This window comes from Danio rerio, chromosome 24 (genome assembly GCF_052040795.2).
Source record: "Danio rerio strain M-AB ecotype USA chromosome 24, GRCz13ab, whole genome shotgun sequence".
NCBI classification, from domain to species: Eukaryota; Metazoa; Chordata; class Actinopteri; order Cypriniformes; family Danionidae; genus Danio; species Danio rerio.
In genome coordinates this window covers 27,282,453-27,301,384 of record NC_141044.1, presented here as the reverse complement: position 1 = coordinate 27,301,384, position 18,932 = coordinate 27,282,453, and the positions used below count along the sequence as shown (strand labels likewise).

General features: G+C 36.5%; 2 protein-coding genes across 8 annotated transcripts in view; one reads left to right on the top strand and one right to left on the bottom strand.

Annotated features, from left to right (window-relative positions):
* The first annotated feature begins 1,216 nt into the window (after window positions 1-1,216).
* On the top strand, window positions 1,217-17,802 carry zgc:112982. Of its 7 annotated transcripts, none has more exons than NM_001430902.1 (13): window positions 1,217-1,422; window positions 3,703-3,746; window positions 3,854-4,378; window positions 4,754-5,440; window positions 8,329-8,498; window positions 8,580-8,721; window positions 8,823-8,859; window positions 8,946-9,076; window positions 10,918-11,014; window positions 14,370-14,423; window positions 16,839-16,892; window positions 17,033-17,138; window positions 17,221-17,792. In NM_001430902.1, the coding sequence occupies exons 2-12, from the start codon at window positions 3,709-3,711 to the stop codon at window positions 17,120-17,122; spliced, it is 2,025 nt and encodes a 674-aa protein (NP_001417831.1). In that variant the 5' UTR covers window positions 1,217-1,422; window positions 3,703-3,708; the 3' UTR covers window positions 17,123-17,138; window positions 17,221-17,792.
* lipib (lipase, member Ib) overlaps window positions 17,497-18,932 on the bottom strand; it is a 15,890-nt gene continuing 14,454 nt past the window's right edge. Inside the window, exon 10 of the mRNA XM_087309575.1 lies at window positions 17,497-18,885. Coding sequence (XP_087165701.1) covers window positions 18,810-18,885 — 76 coding nt within the window. The 3' untranslated portion in view covers window positions 17,497-18,809. The remainder of the gene's footprint in view (window positions 18,886-18,932) is intronic.

Sequence of the window (18,932 nt, the reverse complement as noted above, 5' to 3'; positions counted from 1 at the left end):
AGTGACTTTGAATTTCAGAAACTGTTGATCTGATGGGATTTTAATCTCAACCATCTTTAGAGCATGGTAGAATAATATTAGAGAAAAAATTACATGCTGGTTTGAGCTAAAAGAGAGACTACAGTAACTCTTTTAAATGTAAACGCACCAACATATACACAGAAAACAAAATCTATGATTGTACAAAAATGTGCCTGGTCTGGGGATGAGTCTCAATTTCTGCTGCTACATTTAATGGTATGGCCTAAAATTGAGCTAAAACAACATGAAAGCATGGTTTCAAAGTGCCTTGAATTAACTACAGTCTGTTACTGGTGGTGTGGAATATTTTCTTGGCTCACTGTACTAAACTATTTGAGATGTAAGAGCTGGGGCCTGTACCATCAAGCTGGATAGCCAGTTAAGTTTCAGTTTAGTTTGCAGCGATCTTGGGTGTAGGTATCATGAAAGCAGCGTGTCTTTAATCAGTTTTTTGTTGCCATGGTGTTATGGAGCAGCTGAGTCGCCTGCATGGTACCTAAAACCCAGAACAAAACAGAAACTAAACTGACTAGCCAGCTTATCTAGCTTCATGATACAGCCCTCTGATCTGATTTAGAGGACAATACTTTTGAAAATAAAGTTCTTTATTGTTATCGATGGTTCCGTGAGGAATATTTACCACTTGTACATCAAATTTTTTAAAAAATGTTACCCATAAGGGCATATAAGAAAAAATGTCTGTGTTCGAAAACCAACATTTGGTTGGTCACAATTCACGGTATTAACAAAGCATTAAGTAACACCACTAGCTTAACAAACTACTAAAATTATCTGTTATAAGGTGGAGGTTGGGTTTGGGAAGGATTTGGGATGCAAAATAAGATCATACTTTTTAACTAGTAAGGAACAATCATGTCTTAGATAATAAGCTAGTTAATACCTTGAATTGTGACCTAAACTATAGTTTTAAACTAAAATTAAAGTTGTTTTTTTTTTGTCATCAGATCTAATAACTTAAAAAAAAATACTTTTAAGGATTTTAACCATTTCAATTATTTTATTTAAAAACTACATAAACTAAAGACTAAGCTGTCTTTCCTTATAATAATAAAAATATACATATATTTAAAGATGTTTTTAATGGATTGCTTCTTTAGGGGCCAGTGGCTCGCGCAGGCGCTCTCGAGTGCTGCTGGTGAAAACGAGGCTTTCACTCATTCACTTCCGGCTCAATCTTGTGTATGCATCGCTAGGGCAAGTTGGTCGTGTGGTTATATTCATCTGTCAACAATCCATCCATATTTGATCCGTCGTATTGACTATGGCAATATCTCAATCTGTTATTTAATTAAATGTTCCATAGTCCGTTGTTTTCTATCGCGAGAAACTGGTATTTTGGTGGACGCATCGTCTAGCAGTTTGTGGAAGCCATCGCGCGGGGTATGTAAGGCTAATGCTAATCGATATAACATTCAAACTGTTGTTTTATACTTGATATTGTGGTTGTTTGTATGCGTTTCTCTATTCTTTAACATTTTTATTCTATTCTGGGATTGCTTAAAGTTTCTCATCCTTATTGATCGTGTTATTGCTCGGGCCTTTTAAATTTCCGAACCCTCCATAATTCTAAGAAATGTCGAGAACGCGCAGCACAATGATTAACTTAAGCTAATCTAGCACAGCGAGTTACAGTGCCATTTGGAGTGTTTTAACTGTTAATGTTATTATACATGCGCTGTGTTTTGATATTGTCTTTGTGGTTTTGTCAGATTTCGGAAAGATGTTAAACTAACGTTACTTTAGTTCAGCCCTTAATACGCTAACGGTAACGTTAGTTGTGGTAATTATTTATGTATTATTATTTCTCTTGAGTGTTATCTATTTTAACATGATATAAAATAAGTGCGTTTTTAATATCAACAGTATTTCCTACACCGCTGTTTTTCAGGCCTAAAATTATTGTTCCAATATGCGACCAAAATCTTTCGACAATGCTTGCAAAAAAAGGCATTTTAATGATAACTCGTAACTAGGGCCAGACGGAATCTGCGGGCATTTTTTGCTGTTTCTGCGCAGAATTGTGTTAAAATAATTTTGGGAGTATCATAACTAAAACCTCAATATATATGAAATAAAAAGTAATACATTTTTAACAGTTATTTATTGTTTACAATGCAAATCCAATAAGATCCACTTTATTTGGTAACAAAGCAAGTCTCTCATATAATATTCTACAAAAAGTCAGAAAATATTACTTTACAAACTTTATTGTAAATAAATCATAAATATTTTCATATTAGTCAATAATATTACTGTAATTAGTTTAAAAACAATACATTTACACAAGTTAAAAACAGAATCGATGATGGGTTAAAAATCTGCGGAATTCTGCGTGTGCAGATTCCATGTGGGCCTACTCATGACCAAGATGATTACTCAAACCTTTCTCGAACAAGGCGCTATTAAATTAGGCGATAGCACTACCTTTGGCACACTGAGTGCTTTGTTATTGTATTACAATTATAATACCATTAAATTTAGCTTAAATATCTATGTCTTAATTTTAAAAAATGCATATCAATATTTCAATATACAAGTCTTTTTCATCATATTAATAATGAATGACTAGACAATAATAGAAAATCATAGTTTCATTACAGAGAATGCGTGCAAACAACACAATTTTAAAGTTTTAATTATTTCCATGGTGTGATGTATTGTAATATTTCTAATATTGTGTTTGTCTTTAATTAATTCATGCCAAATGTCTGCTGCTAGAGTGTTACACAATGTTATTTCTTATGTTATTTATTGTAAGTTATTAATTTAAAACAGAATGTCCGTTTTTAGATGGCAAGGCAGGGTTCAAATAACCTTTTTGCTTTGTAGCGCTTGTGCTCATAACATAAATTTAGTCTCACCAACCAAGATGTTATCGCACTCAACATTTTTGAGCACTGTTACAAGTTTATATTAACAAATTAGTTGCATTTGAATGATGAAGGACTGAATAGTTAAATGAAGAATTAAATGAAATCTCTCACACTTTAATTGTGTTAATGTGGCAAATGCTGTTACCTGCAAACTCCGTCCCACAGACTTTACAGTGAATGCTTTAGACATTTTTATAGCAAACTTTAACCCATGCAATTCTTTTTTACACTCTTTGAAATGTGTAAATAGTGAATAAACACTCACCACATGATCACTAATCAGATGTATCGTCATTTGTAACTTTAAATGGTTTCTAAATCAAAATCTGTCAGTGTAGTTTTCATACTCTCATTTTTATTGCTTTACATTTTTGCGGTTGTGGCTCCCTGTCATCTAAAAGCAGAAGGCATTGACCGAGTGATTGACAGTTGATATTTACCAATCAATTCACGTTCTAGCGCAGCATTACAGACTTTGTTGACTACTGCAAGTTGACATGACAACTGTTCAGGTGCAAAGATGCATTCCGTGTGAATGTTTCCTAAATCCCAGCATGCGGTGATCATTTTCCAATGAAAACGCACGGCAACAATTTCATGCACTCGCACAAATGTATGCACAATATGCGACCAAAACGGTTGCAATTTCGAGCCCTGCAAAGGAATTGGCAATTGGTTTAGACTGCTGTTTTCTGACCATTATTTTTGTTAAAAAAAACATGGCGAGACATTATAGTAGATTTTTATGTTTGAGGCCTAGTATAAATCTGGTTTCTTGTTTTTCAAGGAGACAATGTCACGTCCGCGTTCAAGATCTCCGTTATATTCAAGGTATTGAATTTAAATTAGATGTTTTGAGTGGGTGTTACACTTAAACATTATTTTGTTGTTGCGTTGCTGGTTATTAACTGCTTCTTGAACCTCTCGAATATCAACAGAATCCCAACCCTTCAGGGAAGAAGAGCGGAGGGATTATTTGGTAACCAGATGCGTTCATCAGTACAATCTGACACGTGGAGGAACCCTGAATATGTCAAAGTAGAAACTAACCCCCACTGGAACAAAGATTCCCACCAAGGAGAGCAAAATGTCGACCATTGGGCCAAATTTATCGATGCAATAGAGCATGCTCAACAAAGAGGGCCTTCGCCTATGGCCAGATATCCGATGCAGGCTGATGAAGATAGGCCATCCGATTCTCCGAGAAGGCTTCCGAGGGAGAGGTTACCTTCCCCTGAACACACACATTATGGTGTGGAAGAGCATTATAGGATGGCATCGCCAGGATGGAACAGAAATGAAGCTTTTGATAAGGACACCAATTTACAGCACAGCCAAAGAGAGATGAGGGATAGGTCTTATCCAAGACATCAAGAGAGAAGAAGTCATGACAGGATGGATTATGAGTATCGTAATGAAGAACATGGCGATCAATATCATGAAAGAGGCTCCTATTCAGAGAGGTACAACAACGAAATTCTTTCCTTGCTTCATACCTCTGACGTGGAAGGAAAGGATCGACAAAAAGAAGAAAAGAGCTCATCACATTCTCCATCTCTTTTTGTGATGGATATAATTGGATCTGTTAGATTTTATGGCACAAATTTTTACAGTTTTATTAAGTCTAATCTTTAATTTTAGTTTTATTTTGTTCTTTGAGATTTGATTTCTGTCATTGTACCAACTTAAAATGTATAGATCCAGTTAAATATACCATTCACAAAAACCTTGGTTTTGTAGTTGATCTAATTTCATTCAGTCCTGTAGATTCAGCTTGTTAGGTATTGCTGTAATTTCATTCTAATCTCGGATAAATGTTACTTGCTTTCTTGATACAGGTCATCAAAGCCTGATTATAGGGAGCACCACCCTTCTAAAGGATTTGCAGATTCGGGTCTCCAAAATGAGTTTGCTGATCATCACCGGGGCTTCAGCCCACGCCGTGCTCCTCTTATCGTGGAACACGATCATGGAATCGTAAAACAAGATTTGAGGTATCGCGAGCCCCCGAAGATGGGTGGCCAATCTAGGGCCAGAGATCCACCCAGGCCAAGTGAATCCCAGAGGAACCGGGAACCTTACAGAGATAGAAGAGACCAAGGTCATCATTCACGTACCCTACAAGAGAGACCAGGTGGACGGCCGAATGGGAATCCCAGAGAGGAAGGAAGAAAGAACTACTCGTCTTATGAAAGAGAAAGCCAAGGGAGAGAACGATCAAGACACATTGATCAATCTAGGATGGAGTCACATTCTAGAGACTTGGAAGGACGGCGGGAAATGAATTTGAGGGTTACGAGTGACACCGATTTGAGGAACTGGGAAAGAGACTCTGTCCATGAATGGGAGGAAGAGAGACCACAAAAGAATCCGGGTAGGATGATGGAACAAGAGGAAGTTCGCCCAAGAGATCAGTATAACAGGAATCCAAAGACCAATGTTGGTCCTCCATCTCGAACGGATTTCAGTGAACATGAGACCCTCAAGATCAAGGTGGACATGAGTCGCCCCGTCACGCAAGCCAGGTATAGTATCATTGTTGTTCCAGTTTTGGTTAAGGTTAAAAGTTCATGCCTCCTTTCCTGTCCACTGTCCCCACACCATGGATATTTAAAGAAGAACACTGTGTGTAACACAGCTGCATAACACTACAGATTGTGAACAAGAAGATTTAATGAAATACCAGACTCACATCTAAAAAACAACACCGATCATCTACAAGGGTAATGAAGACCGTACAAAGCTAAGGTTGAAGATGGACAGATTCTGCATCAGTATGTTTAATAACCTTCATTTGAGTTTCTTCATGACGTTCTTCTTAAGAATTTTACCACTGGAAGGATTTGCTGTGTTCTGTGGATACTTGGATGTCTGTCCTCACTGACTTGAAGTTCCATTTGCACAAACCAAGGACTGATGGGTTAAATCAAAGACTGACCTGATATTTTTTTTACATTTAAGGCTTATGCTTTTGCAAGGGTCTAAATCAACAGTCCTTTAAATATCAGAAACATTGATGACCTCAAGGGTTTGGCATGGCTGCCAATATTAGAACAAGAGGTAAAGCATACCAGAGGTTACTCTACATGCCATCGTTCACAAGAGAAGAATTGGAGAAGGTTTGTGAAGATACTGCAAATGCAAAATAAGAAGATGGTGCAAGAAATGTTGTGCTAACATGACAGACCTTGTCGTTGTGGGGTGCTTTACGTGTGGAATTTTGTCCTCTGGAGATTTTGCTGGGATTAGACTTTCAGTTAACTCACATGACTGAAGTACCATTTTGCGTTGAAAGCCAGCAAGAGCAATGTAATTCTGATTTAATTCCTCCATATCTGCAGCTCATCAAATGTCTGACTGCAATTGCATGGGTTAATAAATGGGCAACTGTGAAGTGATCCACTTACATTGCTTGATGATGTTCTCCACCATTTCACCAAGGCTTAACAGAAACCAACACTTTTACATCCACACTTTGACTCTACAAGATGGTGTCTCCACCAAAATACCAGTTCCGCAACAGCGTCTGAGCGTTTCAACTTTCAGAGCTGTTTTGACTGAAGGTAAGTCAGCAACTATCCAATTGAAGTCGAGTAGGTATGGACGAATTTTCCTGATGTCTACATTATCTGCTGTGTAAAGGAGAAAGTGAGGAACAAGTGTGGCCTTTATTAAAAGAAGCTAGACCTGAAGAGAACAATTGAAATCTGGTACTGGAGCAAAACAAAAAATTGCACCACACCAAGATAATCCAAGGGTGTATTCGACTCTCCCAGTTGACAAACTGCTTCAGTGTCTTCTCACTTACCATGAGGAAGAACTACATATACAAACAAATCTGAAACAGATGCACATCTCTGATTTAACTTATGAACCCGTGTTTGTGGATCATCCTCAATTGAATACTAGAGTGAGTACATTAAATGAATGCTCTAACACTGATGAACAATATCCACCATTGTGACATTTCTGTTGTGACGACCCTGTTGCTGTCAGTTTTCAGAAGAGGTGCAAGCTAAATGTTCTACTTAAATGGACTTTGCAAGTGGAATAATATGAAGGTTTGTCTTCATCTGTTTTTCAAGAACTTCTTCAGACTTCACAAGGCAATATTATGGCAATGAAGGAAATGAAGTTAAAAGTGGCACCTGTAAATTCCACTATAATCAGACTTTAAACCAACTGCTGGTCGACATTTGATTCTTCAAGATTAATTTTGTGTTTCTTACCAATCAAACCAAACATTGGCTTTACAAGTGCCATGCATTACCAGATGAGCAACAGGGACTCCTGCATTTTGTTTTTATTTGAGGACTCTAGAAAACCATCACGTGACATTAATAAGTCATGAAAACTCCGTAAACATGGCTGCCATGAGAAGACATGTCTTTGAAGGTATTTTACAGCGATTTGCAAGACTCAACATAAAGGATTTACAAGGCAAGATTATGACAATGGAGGAAATGAAGAAGTTAAAGAGGCACCTGTAAATTCCACTATAAGAAAACTTCAAACCAACTGCTGGTCGACATTTGATTCTTCAAGATTCATCCGTGAGATTCATCATAAAACTTTTTATTCCGCACATTTGGCAAGAAAACGTCACAGCTGACCTTGAAGAATGTATAATTTTATTCAGCAAGGAAGATTGAACTTTGAATCTCTGCATTCAACTAAAATTCTTCAGAACTTATCTACACTTGATTTCATCATTATTCTGTTTCCTGAGGTTCAGTTCATCCAATTCCTTCCTCATACAATCAAGTTTTTGCTCTTCAAGTAAGCACACCTTAGGTTGAGATGTGTTGACTGATCTCCTTCGGATCACTATACATGTTCATAATCTTGTCAAAAGGACCAGATGGACCCATATGGACCCTTCACCTATAGATCATCTGATGAACGGAAGTGTTTAATGACAGGGAGAGGCATGAACTTCAACCTTCCATATTTATTATCCAACGTCAACTTTTATGTAATATTATACCAACCAAATTTTTTAGCATTATTTGGAGCATACTCATCAAATTCAATGACAAATCTGAATGCTGTAAACTGCAGTCTTTAGACCAAAATGTTTGTCCTAAATTTTTATTTTAGGTGACCATGATTCAATTAAGATGTTTGTTAATTTTTTTTTTCTGAAAAATTAAGTATTAGTTGCTCTTGAAGCGATATCTTAGTTTAAAATAAGAAGTGCTGGCAAATTTGTAGTTAAAAGGAAGTATACGAAAAGTTAAGGGACAACTGTCATATGTTAAAATGGGAATTGCGATGTCGATAAGAAAGAAGTGCTGCTTTTTACGGCTGATTTCATTCCAACAGGAGTACTACACTATCCTCACTTGGTTTATGTTTATTTCTTGTAAGTAATGATTCTTATATCTACACATACATGTTACCTCTTCTCCAGTTATTTAGGATATTCATCAGATAGGCAGTTATCACTGGACTTAGTCAATGTGGGTCGACAGCGTCTTGATTTCCTGCCCATGCTGGAGCATTCTGGCACTTACAAGGAATCAGCAGTACATTGTGGGACGTTTGCCCAAGAAATCATCACACTTGTACATCAGGTTAAAGGTGAGAAGAAAATGGATTAGCCTTGTAGTGTATTCTGGAGTTTGTGACATTTGATTAACTATTTGCTTTCTTGTTTTGCAGAAAATTATTTTAGTGGCCAAGACATCCCACTCAATGAACGCTTTGCAAATGAACAGTATTATTCAATCCCTGATGAGATTAAAGAAGAAGAAGAATATGAGGATGAGCTGGAAATGGAAAACTTGAGAGCACTCATGAATAGGCATGCATGCTAATTATTTTAACAATTTCATAAGCCCTAATCCTTTGAAGTTCTTCATGTTGTTTGTGGTGCAAACTGAAATTTTGATTCTTTCATATTAGGCCTCAAAGAATGCCATCTTCAGGAGCTCTGGATCCAGTACGTTTGATTTTTTTTTTTCAGCTCTGTCACTTTCAAAAAGAGCATTTATGTATATTTGACTAAAATCTTTATGCTTTTGCTAGCTTCAGAGACAACAGCCAGTCCCTGACCCTGGTGACCTCAGGTATGACTTGGAGCGAAGACGACAGCAGAAACTGGAGGCTGTGAAGATCACCATTGCTGGCGCAAACTTTACTCAGATGCCTTCTGAGAGGTATGGGCTAAAAATTGTTTCAGCTGGCTTTTTCCATGTGAATATGAATTTCCATGTAGTTCCCTTTGTATTCCAGTGATTTAACAGTTTGTAACGAGACCTTGACATACTAAAGTCTTTTGTTTCGGTTGTCTTCATCTTACTCCTTTCGTGATGATGCGATGGTGGGCTTTATCTGCCTGATTCCTGCTGAAGTGGGCGGTTTGTGTGACGTTTGATTTGGGGGACGTTCTGGGGGCGGGGTTTGCGTGACTTGCTGCGAGCTACTTGCCCGACAGTGGAAACGTGACATGATTTCGGCCTTACTGCTCAGCCTCTCGGGCGATTGGCCCAGCCCGGTCCGATAAAAGCCCTGGCTCGCAGTGGCCCGACAGTGGAAATGCGGCTAGTGTTTACTAGTGTGGAGTCTCATGAAGGAGCTCTAGTTGGAAACTTCTGTATTGTGTTTATCTTTATGATTAAAGATGTTGCATGTCTGCCAGTTTCACATCTAAATGAGCGAGCTTTAGCTACTTGTAGCATTCAAAAAGAAACAAAACTTTAAAAAAAAAAACACAAAGAAACTTGACATAGAGGAAAACCGAGTGTGAAGGGAAAGGGCTTCAAATTTTACCCCTAAGAATTGGGACAGCACTACAGCACCTACACGTCATCTTATGTCATCATGATCTCTTGCTAAATATGAGAACAGATGATCGCCACTGCTGTAGTTATTCCAGTTGTGTTATTTATTGGTATTTATCTTCAGGAAATCACTGAAGGCATATATTATGTTTTCATAACGATCTAAAGTGACAATAAGATCGTAACTGTACTGTTTATTTACACAGTGGCCATGTCATTGAGTGTCAGAATGTGTGGGACTGCTGTACAGGATTTATGATTATGGATTATAGATTGTGGAATTTAGCCGTTTATTTTAGCTTTTTTTTTTTTTTTTAAGCATGACGGTAAAACACAAATGCGGTTATGAATATATTAACTTTAATTACGTGTTGGTTTGTTGTAAAAATTCGTAATGATGACAAAAAATACTCATTTGTGGATCTCCTTACTTCCAGGTGTAACTATCTGCTGTTGTGGCTGGTGTATTCTGGGAAATTTTCTTACCCCTTAGTTTCGAGTGTGGTCCTGAAAATATTTGTTCGAAGGGGTATTCACATCTTCCCCTTAGCCCTACGCCCTCAAGCTAAAGAGAATTGGGACACCCTTACCCCTTAAGGGCTAAGGGGTAGAATTGGGATGGGACCTTACTGCCTGCTAGCGTTTCAGAAGTATTATTGCAGAGCAACACACATAGCACGCAGAAGTATAAATGCAAGGCTAAATGCAAGGCAGGCGCCGTGGGTCATGCTGATCACTCAACAAAAAAGTATAAACCAGCCTTATGTTGGCTGGTAAAGATGTTCAGCCTTTTTTTTATTCATAAAGCATTGATTGCAGTTCACTCAATGGCCAGTTGTGTCAGTATTAGTAAGGGTTTTTTGTTTGTAGTTCACCAAAAAATGACAATTTCCTCACCATTCTAAACTTTTATGACTTTTTTTTTCTTCTGTTGGACAATAACATATTCTGAAGAATGCTGGAAAAAAACAGCCATTGACTTCTATACCAGATAAAAAAAATATTGAAGTCAAATGCTACTGCTTTCCAACTATCTTCAGAATATCTTGCTTTGTTCAACAAAGGAAAAACTCAAACAGGTTTGTAACATATAAGTAAACGAATCATTTTGTGGTGAACCATGCCTTTAAGAGCAGCTTTATTACAGTGTTACAGTTTTATTTTCCTCATTGATTAAATACTTTACTAATTTATGTGAATCCGATGTCTTTCTCAAGTCAAGAGAGCGAGCCTCCCTATATGAATGACCTTCTTGAAGAACCGGATGAAAACTTCAGGTGGTCTGAACAAGAACATGAGCAGCAAAGGCAGTGGGTGAGTCTTTGTCATTTACTTTTTGACGATATGGAACATTTTTATTAGGGCTGTAACGATACACCAAACCCACGATTCGGTTTGTATCACGATTTTTTTTTTCGTGTGGGGTGGGAAAAAAAAGATTTTTAAAACTATTTTTTATTAAATAACATTTGAAAAATCTTTATAAACTAAACATCAAAGAACAATATTAACTATGCAAATTATTAACAATATAAATAGCCATATATAAAATAAATAAATAGCCAAAGCTATATCACTTCTGTTTTCTTTGTAACAAAATACTGTTGAAAAACCAAACAGAACTAAACTCCATTGTGTAGATGGTTCAAGCATGTTGAAAATTATTTTTTCAATCAAGTTCTCTTACATAGAAAAAGTAAATTAAATAGCTACTAGAGATGCTCTTTTCGGTTAATTTTGCTAACCGACAACCGCCGCTCATTAATCGGTTATTAACGGTTAACTGGTCAGATTACTATTAATTTTATATTAAACAAATTGACATGTCTATTTTGTGTCTGACTCATTAAATATTGCATTTTAAAAAACTGATTTATTTTTATATATTAATAGCGGAACAGAACAACAGAGCATCTTCACGCACCTGCAGTGTTTAGCACAGAAGAGCAGAATAATCTAAATAAAATGAATAAAATAAATAGGACTGCCCTAAATTATTTTCACTTAAATAGTTAATTTATATTACAAAACGAAAATACTGACTGATTCTTTTAAATAACCGGCATGGGCTTTTTTTTTTCCAATCATATGTTTTTTTCTTCCGTCAAATAAAAATCGCAGACTTCCTCAAATTGCCCGCTCCACGGAAAATATGCATTTATTTAATGCCCCGCTGTTATTATTATAATCACAAAACCTTTTACATTTTAATAGAAATCCTTATTTTAAAGATTATGTCCTGATATAGCCTATGGTTTCCTCTCTCTCCCTCGCGGTTCAAGTGCGCGCTGCGTGATGAAAAGACAGCAACAACGCGCGCATATGTAGACTTTTTGTAAACAGTTTTGTTGTTTAAATATGATATTGCATTAATCTGCGTACATGCTTTAAGCTGTAAAATAAAAAGTAAAGCCTATTTGTTGCATTTATTACGCAGATCCAGGTCAACATAAGCGCTGGTTTAGCATCAACAGGTCTGTATCAAACAGCAATATTCTTCTTCCATTTTGCTTCTTTAGCAAATGTGTCTGTAGGCACGGGTTACACGTTATCGTCCCGCAAATTAAGTATGCCTTGCAGTTAAACAAGGGGCCGAAAACAAGGCGCACCTCACTGCCTTTATGTTGACATGGAAAAAAGAAGAGGCGCGGTCCTCTTATGAAACGACTGAATCAGCTGGGTATCGATTGTGCAAAAGTGTTGCTGTCTGTGTTGTTACAATTGTAATATTTAATACTATTGTGATATTCAAGATATGTATATTCATACAGCTTTTGATAACTTAAAACAACGATTAGACCATCAGAGTGGTGTTAATGCGTCCTGAAGTAAAGCGAAACGGCTATAAACTCCAGCAAGATAGAGTGATTATATGCAGAGCCATATACCTTTATCTCTAAATAAAGTATAACTATAGAAACTGTTCATCTTAACTTAAAGCTTCGTCGTGTTTTCTGACCTCACGCATCGCGAACCTGTCAGTCAGCCCTCTCAAAGGTTCAAACAGAAAGCGCACAGCACGGTTACAGAAAAGTTTGCGCTGTTACCTGACATCTGGTGAACGCCCATCCCTCTCTGCGCAGCCACATTAACAGTGTGAGCAAATCATCGTATATGCGCTGAAAATCCGGCCGCTTTGACAGCATTGGCAATGTTTCTGGCGTTTTTGGTTGTCAAGCGAGGTTAAGTTGGTTTTGTTTTTGATATTCTTGACACATTCAGACGGTCCCTTACTAAGAGCTCCGTGCAAGCTCTCCCGGCTAAATATTGCGAGGGCTTAAACGGAGCAGTGCTTGTAATGTTGAACGAAAAAAAGTGTTTATTAGCTCAACTTTTGCAGGCACGCGTGACGTTATTGGAAAGGTATTCACGGGGTGTGTCGCGATTCTCCCTTATCACACCGCGACACAGGATCGTAGATCTGAGTGTCGCGATTTCGATTTTATATCGTGTATCGTTACAGCCCTAATTCTTATAGATTTTTTTAAATGGATCCTCAGAAAATAAAACTTGTATTGCATAATGCAACATAAACAATGTCTCTTTATGAAGTAAAATATGACGTGCATAAAAGATTAAAATAACCCACAGTCATTTTGGACTATTAGTTTGATGTCCTCCATTGGTTGCACATTGTGAGCTGCTGGTGCTGAATGTTGATGTATACACAATTGAAGTCAGAATTATTAGCCCCCCTGTTTATTTTTTTTCCCCCCAATTTCTGTTTAACGGAGAGATTTTTTTCAGCACATTTCTAAAAATAATAGTTTTAATAACTGATTTATTTTATCTTTGCCATGATGACAGTAAATAATATTTGACTGGATTTTTCAAGACACTTCTATACAGCTTAAAGTGACATTTTAAGGCTTAACTAGGTTAATTAGGTTAACTAGGCAGGTTAGGGTAATTAGGCAAGTTCTTGTATAACAATGGTTTGTTCTGTAGACTATCAAAAAATATAGCTTAAAGGGGCTAATAATATTGACTTTAATTTTTTTTTAATTAACTGCTTTTATTCTAGCCAAAATAAAACAACTAAGACTTTCTACAGAAGAAAAAATATCAGACTAGAAAATGTCAGTTGCACTGTTAAACATAATTTGGTAAAAAATTTAAAAAGAAAAATAAATCACAGGAAATTTTGAATTCTGACTTCGTGTAAATGTAAAATAGTTAGTTTTTGTTGCTCTGTTATGAGTTTAAATGCCAGTGGATATCGATTGAAATGTGTGCTAAGAAACTGAAGTGACTAGAAACACCAAATGCCATCCTAACCCGATGTAAAGTAAAGTGTAGAGTGTTCTCCAGTTATGAATGATGCATCACAGACGTTAAGCTGTTTCTCACTGGATAATTTACTCACTATCTTGTATTGTTTAGATAGTTGTTGAGCAAAATACAGTTTTTGTGAAGATATCGATGACTTCTTTTGTTTTAGCAAATGTATCAGTATTATAATTTTTGACCATTTGAAATAGCGCTGCCTACATAGTCCAAAATAAATGTGGATTTATTTTAAATATCCTAAATCTTTCAAGGATTTTCTATTAAATATTACACTAAGACACAATTCTGCACAATTATACATTATGCAAAGTCTTTATAACTGTGGATTCTTTCACAAATATTTGGTGTTTTTAATAATTTTCAATTTTGAATTTTCCAGGATGCCCCACGTCAAAGAATGCCAGAGCCAACCCGACAGAACATTTTCAATAACGTAAGTCTTTTCTACTGCATATTTCACTAAGAGGCACTGTTAAATTAAGCCATATACACTCATCTGCCACTTTATTAGGTACACCTTACTAGTACCATGTTAGAACTGCCTTTATTCTTTATGGCATAGATTCAATAAGGTACTGGAAATATTTTTCAGAGGTTTTGGTCCATATTGGCATGATAGCATCACACAGTTGCTGCAGATTTGTTGGCTGCAGACCCATGATGCAAATCTCCTCCACCACTAGGGGTGTAACGATTTATCGTTGTACGATTTATTGCGATGCAAAAATGTCACAATATGCATCGGGGCGTTATGACGATTTGATCACAATATGATGTCCGTTTTCTCTTATTGAGCTGTTTGCACGTGAGCTACGTTCCACCTGCTGTCGCACGTGAGTTCAGATTGCAGCAGCAGTAATGTTAGCAGACCAAGATGAGTGGAGCTGAAATAGAGGATGGCCCATCTTCTCAAAATCAGACGTCTGGCAACATTTCGGTTGTACAGTCATAGCTTTAGACTCGTCTGCTTTTTGACACGCATACTGGGTCAAACATCCTAAGTTTTAAAGTCTTCACAGTGATTTACATACTTTGCACAGCGACAGAGATACCTCCTAATGGTGTTGAAAGAGTCACATACTGTATTTATAAGGTACAATTCACCCTAAAATATCATTCTGTCTTCATATAATGTTCCCGCCGCAAAATCACACATGACGTGAACTGACCGTGAGCTGTTACTACAGAGGGCGGACTGATAGACGCGCGTATGGCAAGCCGTTTTAGCATTTAAACCTTTGTTCTGACTATCCATAAATACATTTAGAGATATCTCTAATTATATTTTGACTAGTCATAATTATAATTCGACTAGTCAGAATGACAATTAGAGATATCTGCAATTACAATTGTACTAGTACGAAATCAGATTGGAGATGTCTGCAAATATATTATGACTAGTCATATTCCTCCATTGACTTCCATTGAAAAATATTTGCAGATATCTCTAAATGAGTTTTGACTAGTCACAATTGTAATTAGAGATATCTCTAAATTAATTTAATTAAATATGAATTAAATACCTGGAAATGTGGATTTTTTTTTTTGCACACACAAAAAACGCAAGCAAAGCCTTAAGCTCTTACTGTTAAATTCAATTGAATAGAAAGCTTATTTTTTTTGCACCTTTACTTAAATTGTTCCTTAATTTTGTCTCTGTCATTTCAATAATATTTTAAAGAAGTTTTTTAATTGTTTTATTTTCCAGAGACAGGCCTGTTTAATTTATTTTCTTAAAGAAGGTTCATAAGTTGAAACAAAAGAAATACATAAAAAATAGTTTACTTGGTAAAATTTGCATTTCAGTTTAATTTTCAATTTTTATTCCAAATATCGTGATACATATCGAATCGTAAACATTATATCGTGATACACATCGTATCGTGAGCTGAGTGTATCGTTACACCCCTATCCACCACATCCCATAAGTGCTCTATTGGATTGAGCTATGGTGACTGTGGAGGCCATTTGAGTACAGTGAACTCATTGTCATGTTCAAGAAACCAGTCTGAGATGATTCATGCTTTATGATGTGGTGTATTATCCTGCTGGAAGTAGCCATCAGAAGATGAGTACACTGTGGTCATAATAGGATGGACATGGTCAGCAACAATACTCAGGTAGGGTGTGGCTTTGACATGATGCTTAATTGGTACTAATGGGCTCAAAGTGTGACAAGAAATTATCCCCCACACCATCACCACCAGCCTGAACCTTTGATACAAGGCAGGATGGATCCATGCTTTTATGTTGTTGACGCCAAATTCTGACCCTTCCATCTTAATGTCACAGCAGAAATTGAGACTCATCAAACCAGGCAACGTTTTTCTAATCTTCTATTGTCTAATTTTGTTAAGCCTGCGGAATTATAGCCTCAGTTTCCTGTTCTTAGCTGACAGGAATGCCACCACTGGTGTGGTCTTCTGCCACTGTAGCCCATCTGTCTCAAGGTTGGACGTGTTGTGCATTCAGAACATGCCACATTCAAAGTCACTTAAATTAACTTTCTTCCCCATTCTGATGCTCGGTTTGAACTGCAGCAGATCATTTTGATCATGTCTACATGCATTAAGTTGCTGCAATGCAATTGGCTGAGTGACCAGTGGCCAGTGAGTGTAGGTCTTAAAGGGATATTCACCCCAAAATAAAAATAATTTCTCACCATTTACTTTCAGTGGTTCTAAACTTTTATGATTTTCTTTCTTCTGTTGAACACAAAACTATTTTTTTTATATACATATTTTAGTACAACTTACTTTAAACTGGTTCAGAACAAGGATAAGTAAATGATGGCAGAATTTTCATTAAGAGAGTTTGATTTCTAAAATGATCAATTTTGGTTTTCCAGGATGCTCCACGTCAAAGAATGCCAGCAGCTACCAGACAGAACGTTTTTAATAATGCAAGTCTTTCATTGCTTTTCTACTACATATTTTACTAAGAGAGTTGTACCATATCAAGCCATTCAAATTCTTATATATAAGATTTATATTTTAAAAAGAATTATTGTTCTTATGATGATCTATTTTGGTTCTCCAGCAGGGTTCACGTCAAAGAAAACCAGAACATCCCAGACAGAACTTCTACCCGAGGGGCAACCGTACGGGCAGACAGCGTGGAAGGAGGAATTGAAGTTGCTTTAGAAAAGGTTAGTGAGTGTGTTTAATTATATGTTTGTTCAGTTATTTTGAAGAACTAAATTAATGCCAAGTCCATTTTTTTACCTGCAGGTGGCACTTTGAGGAGAAAGTGAACATTTCAAACCTGAGGTCACACGCACACTACATGCTTTCACTGTTTCTGTTTTTACATTAGAACCACTAAGACCATAAATCATTTATTGTGCGTCAGATTCCTTTATTGCTTTTCACTGATATTACGCTTGTGTAATCTTTCTCATCCATGTCTGATTGACCCACTGCCATTTTGTCATATCTGAAAGAAAGCTGTTTTAAATGAACAGCTTATAAAGAAAGATTAAAAAGTTTAAAGTGGAAGAACTCTTTGGGCAAATATCGTTTTATCACCCTCAAGCATTAATGTTCATCATTGTCTATGGAGAGATTAGTTTTTGGTTTAATATTCCACATTTTGACGTCAGGCACAGTTGAAATTTTATTTCAAATTTAAATGGCCCCTTCATAGCAGTTCACACCAGTTAGATTTGCTTTTATACTAAAATAGATTTTTTTTTTTTGTATCTGCCTATATAATTTGAAATAATTTCATATTCTCTGTATTCTGCTGTGTAAACTCCAAGTAGAAATTCTTGTGTAAATAAAAAAAAAATTATTTGTGCCAATGTTTTCAAATGAATCTTTGGTTGTTTTGATTTACAATTCTGCACTATTTATTGTACAAAACAAGAATGCAAAAGCTGTACATGAAAACATCCTTTACTATACAGTATTTGTGTTATCTGTCAGAAAGTAATATCCTATGTAATTTGTTTTCAATAGAAGCCTTAATGAACACTGCATTGTGTCTAGTAGGGTTGTCACGATAATGGAATTCTCTACCAATCAATACTGAATGCTCCAGTGTCCCTGTATCTGATGACCTTCACAGCCAATCAGTCATTTCTGTTGAGCGCATGAACAAGATGGCAAATCAGCACCGTTTAAGAACGTGCTCAAATGTTTGCACAAAATAAAAGTTTTGAAAATTTTAGTATCGATTGGTAACTAATTTCAGTATTATGCAACCCTAGCACAGAGACGCCCAAACTAGGCCCCGCAGGCCATCAATGGCCCATGGTAACATTTGAATTTGCCCGCCATCCCATCTGAGAATGGTTTAGAGATTGTCCTTGTCAATGTCATCAAATTTAATGTAACCGTTTATTTGTTTTATTATTAAGCTACAAAAAAGCTATCGGAAATTAAATGTTACAATTTAAATGGTGTGAAGCAATCAGACCTAGTTTAAAATGTACATATGATGCATAGAGGACAATGCAGAACCTTTGGTAAATGAATCAAGGCAAATATTTTGAAAGGAGTCAGGAAATTACCCATGGCAGCTTTAATGTAAAATAGTTTGGTATGTTTATCTTCGGCCCACAGCTATCAATGATATTTGGTTTTTGGCCCTACATATAAAAAGGTCTGGGCAACTCTGGTTTAGTATAACATTTAAGTTACAAATGTGATGCTAGACACAATTCAGTGTTCATTAAGACACTAGTGCTTTCAAAATCACAGTTTTAATCCATAGTAAAAGGCACTAAAAGTTTTCAAACACTTTAAAATTTTCTTTAAAAGACTGTTTAGTACATGTAGGCATTTCAGTATGATAGTGTTTTCTTCCACAGAGGAAATTAATGACAGGGCAAGGGTTTGAAAGACACCTCCGCATTCTCCTCCACAATGATATCATATCGACACATTAGCGACCTGTTGGAGACAAGTAAAAACAAAAAACATGATTAAATGCCTGTGCT

What these genes read in the sequence shown, in the direction of transcription:
- zgc:112982 (XM_087308584.1), top strand. Translation starts at nt 3,709, where the DNA reads ATGTCACGTCCGCGTTCAAGATCTCCGTTATATTCAAG. An exon ending in TTGAGAGCACTCATGAATAG is followed by an intron (nt 8,722 to 8,822) that starts GCATGCATGCTA and finishes CTTTCATATTAG; the next exon opens with GCCTCAAAGAATGCCATCTT. An exon ending in GACAGAACGTTTTTAATAAT is followed by an intron (nt 16,893 to 17,029) that starts GCAAGTCTTTCA and finishes TTGGTTCTCCAG; the next exon opens with CAGGGTTCACGTCAAAGAAA.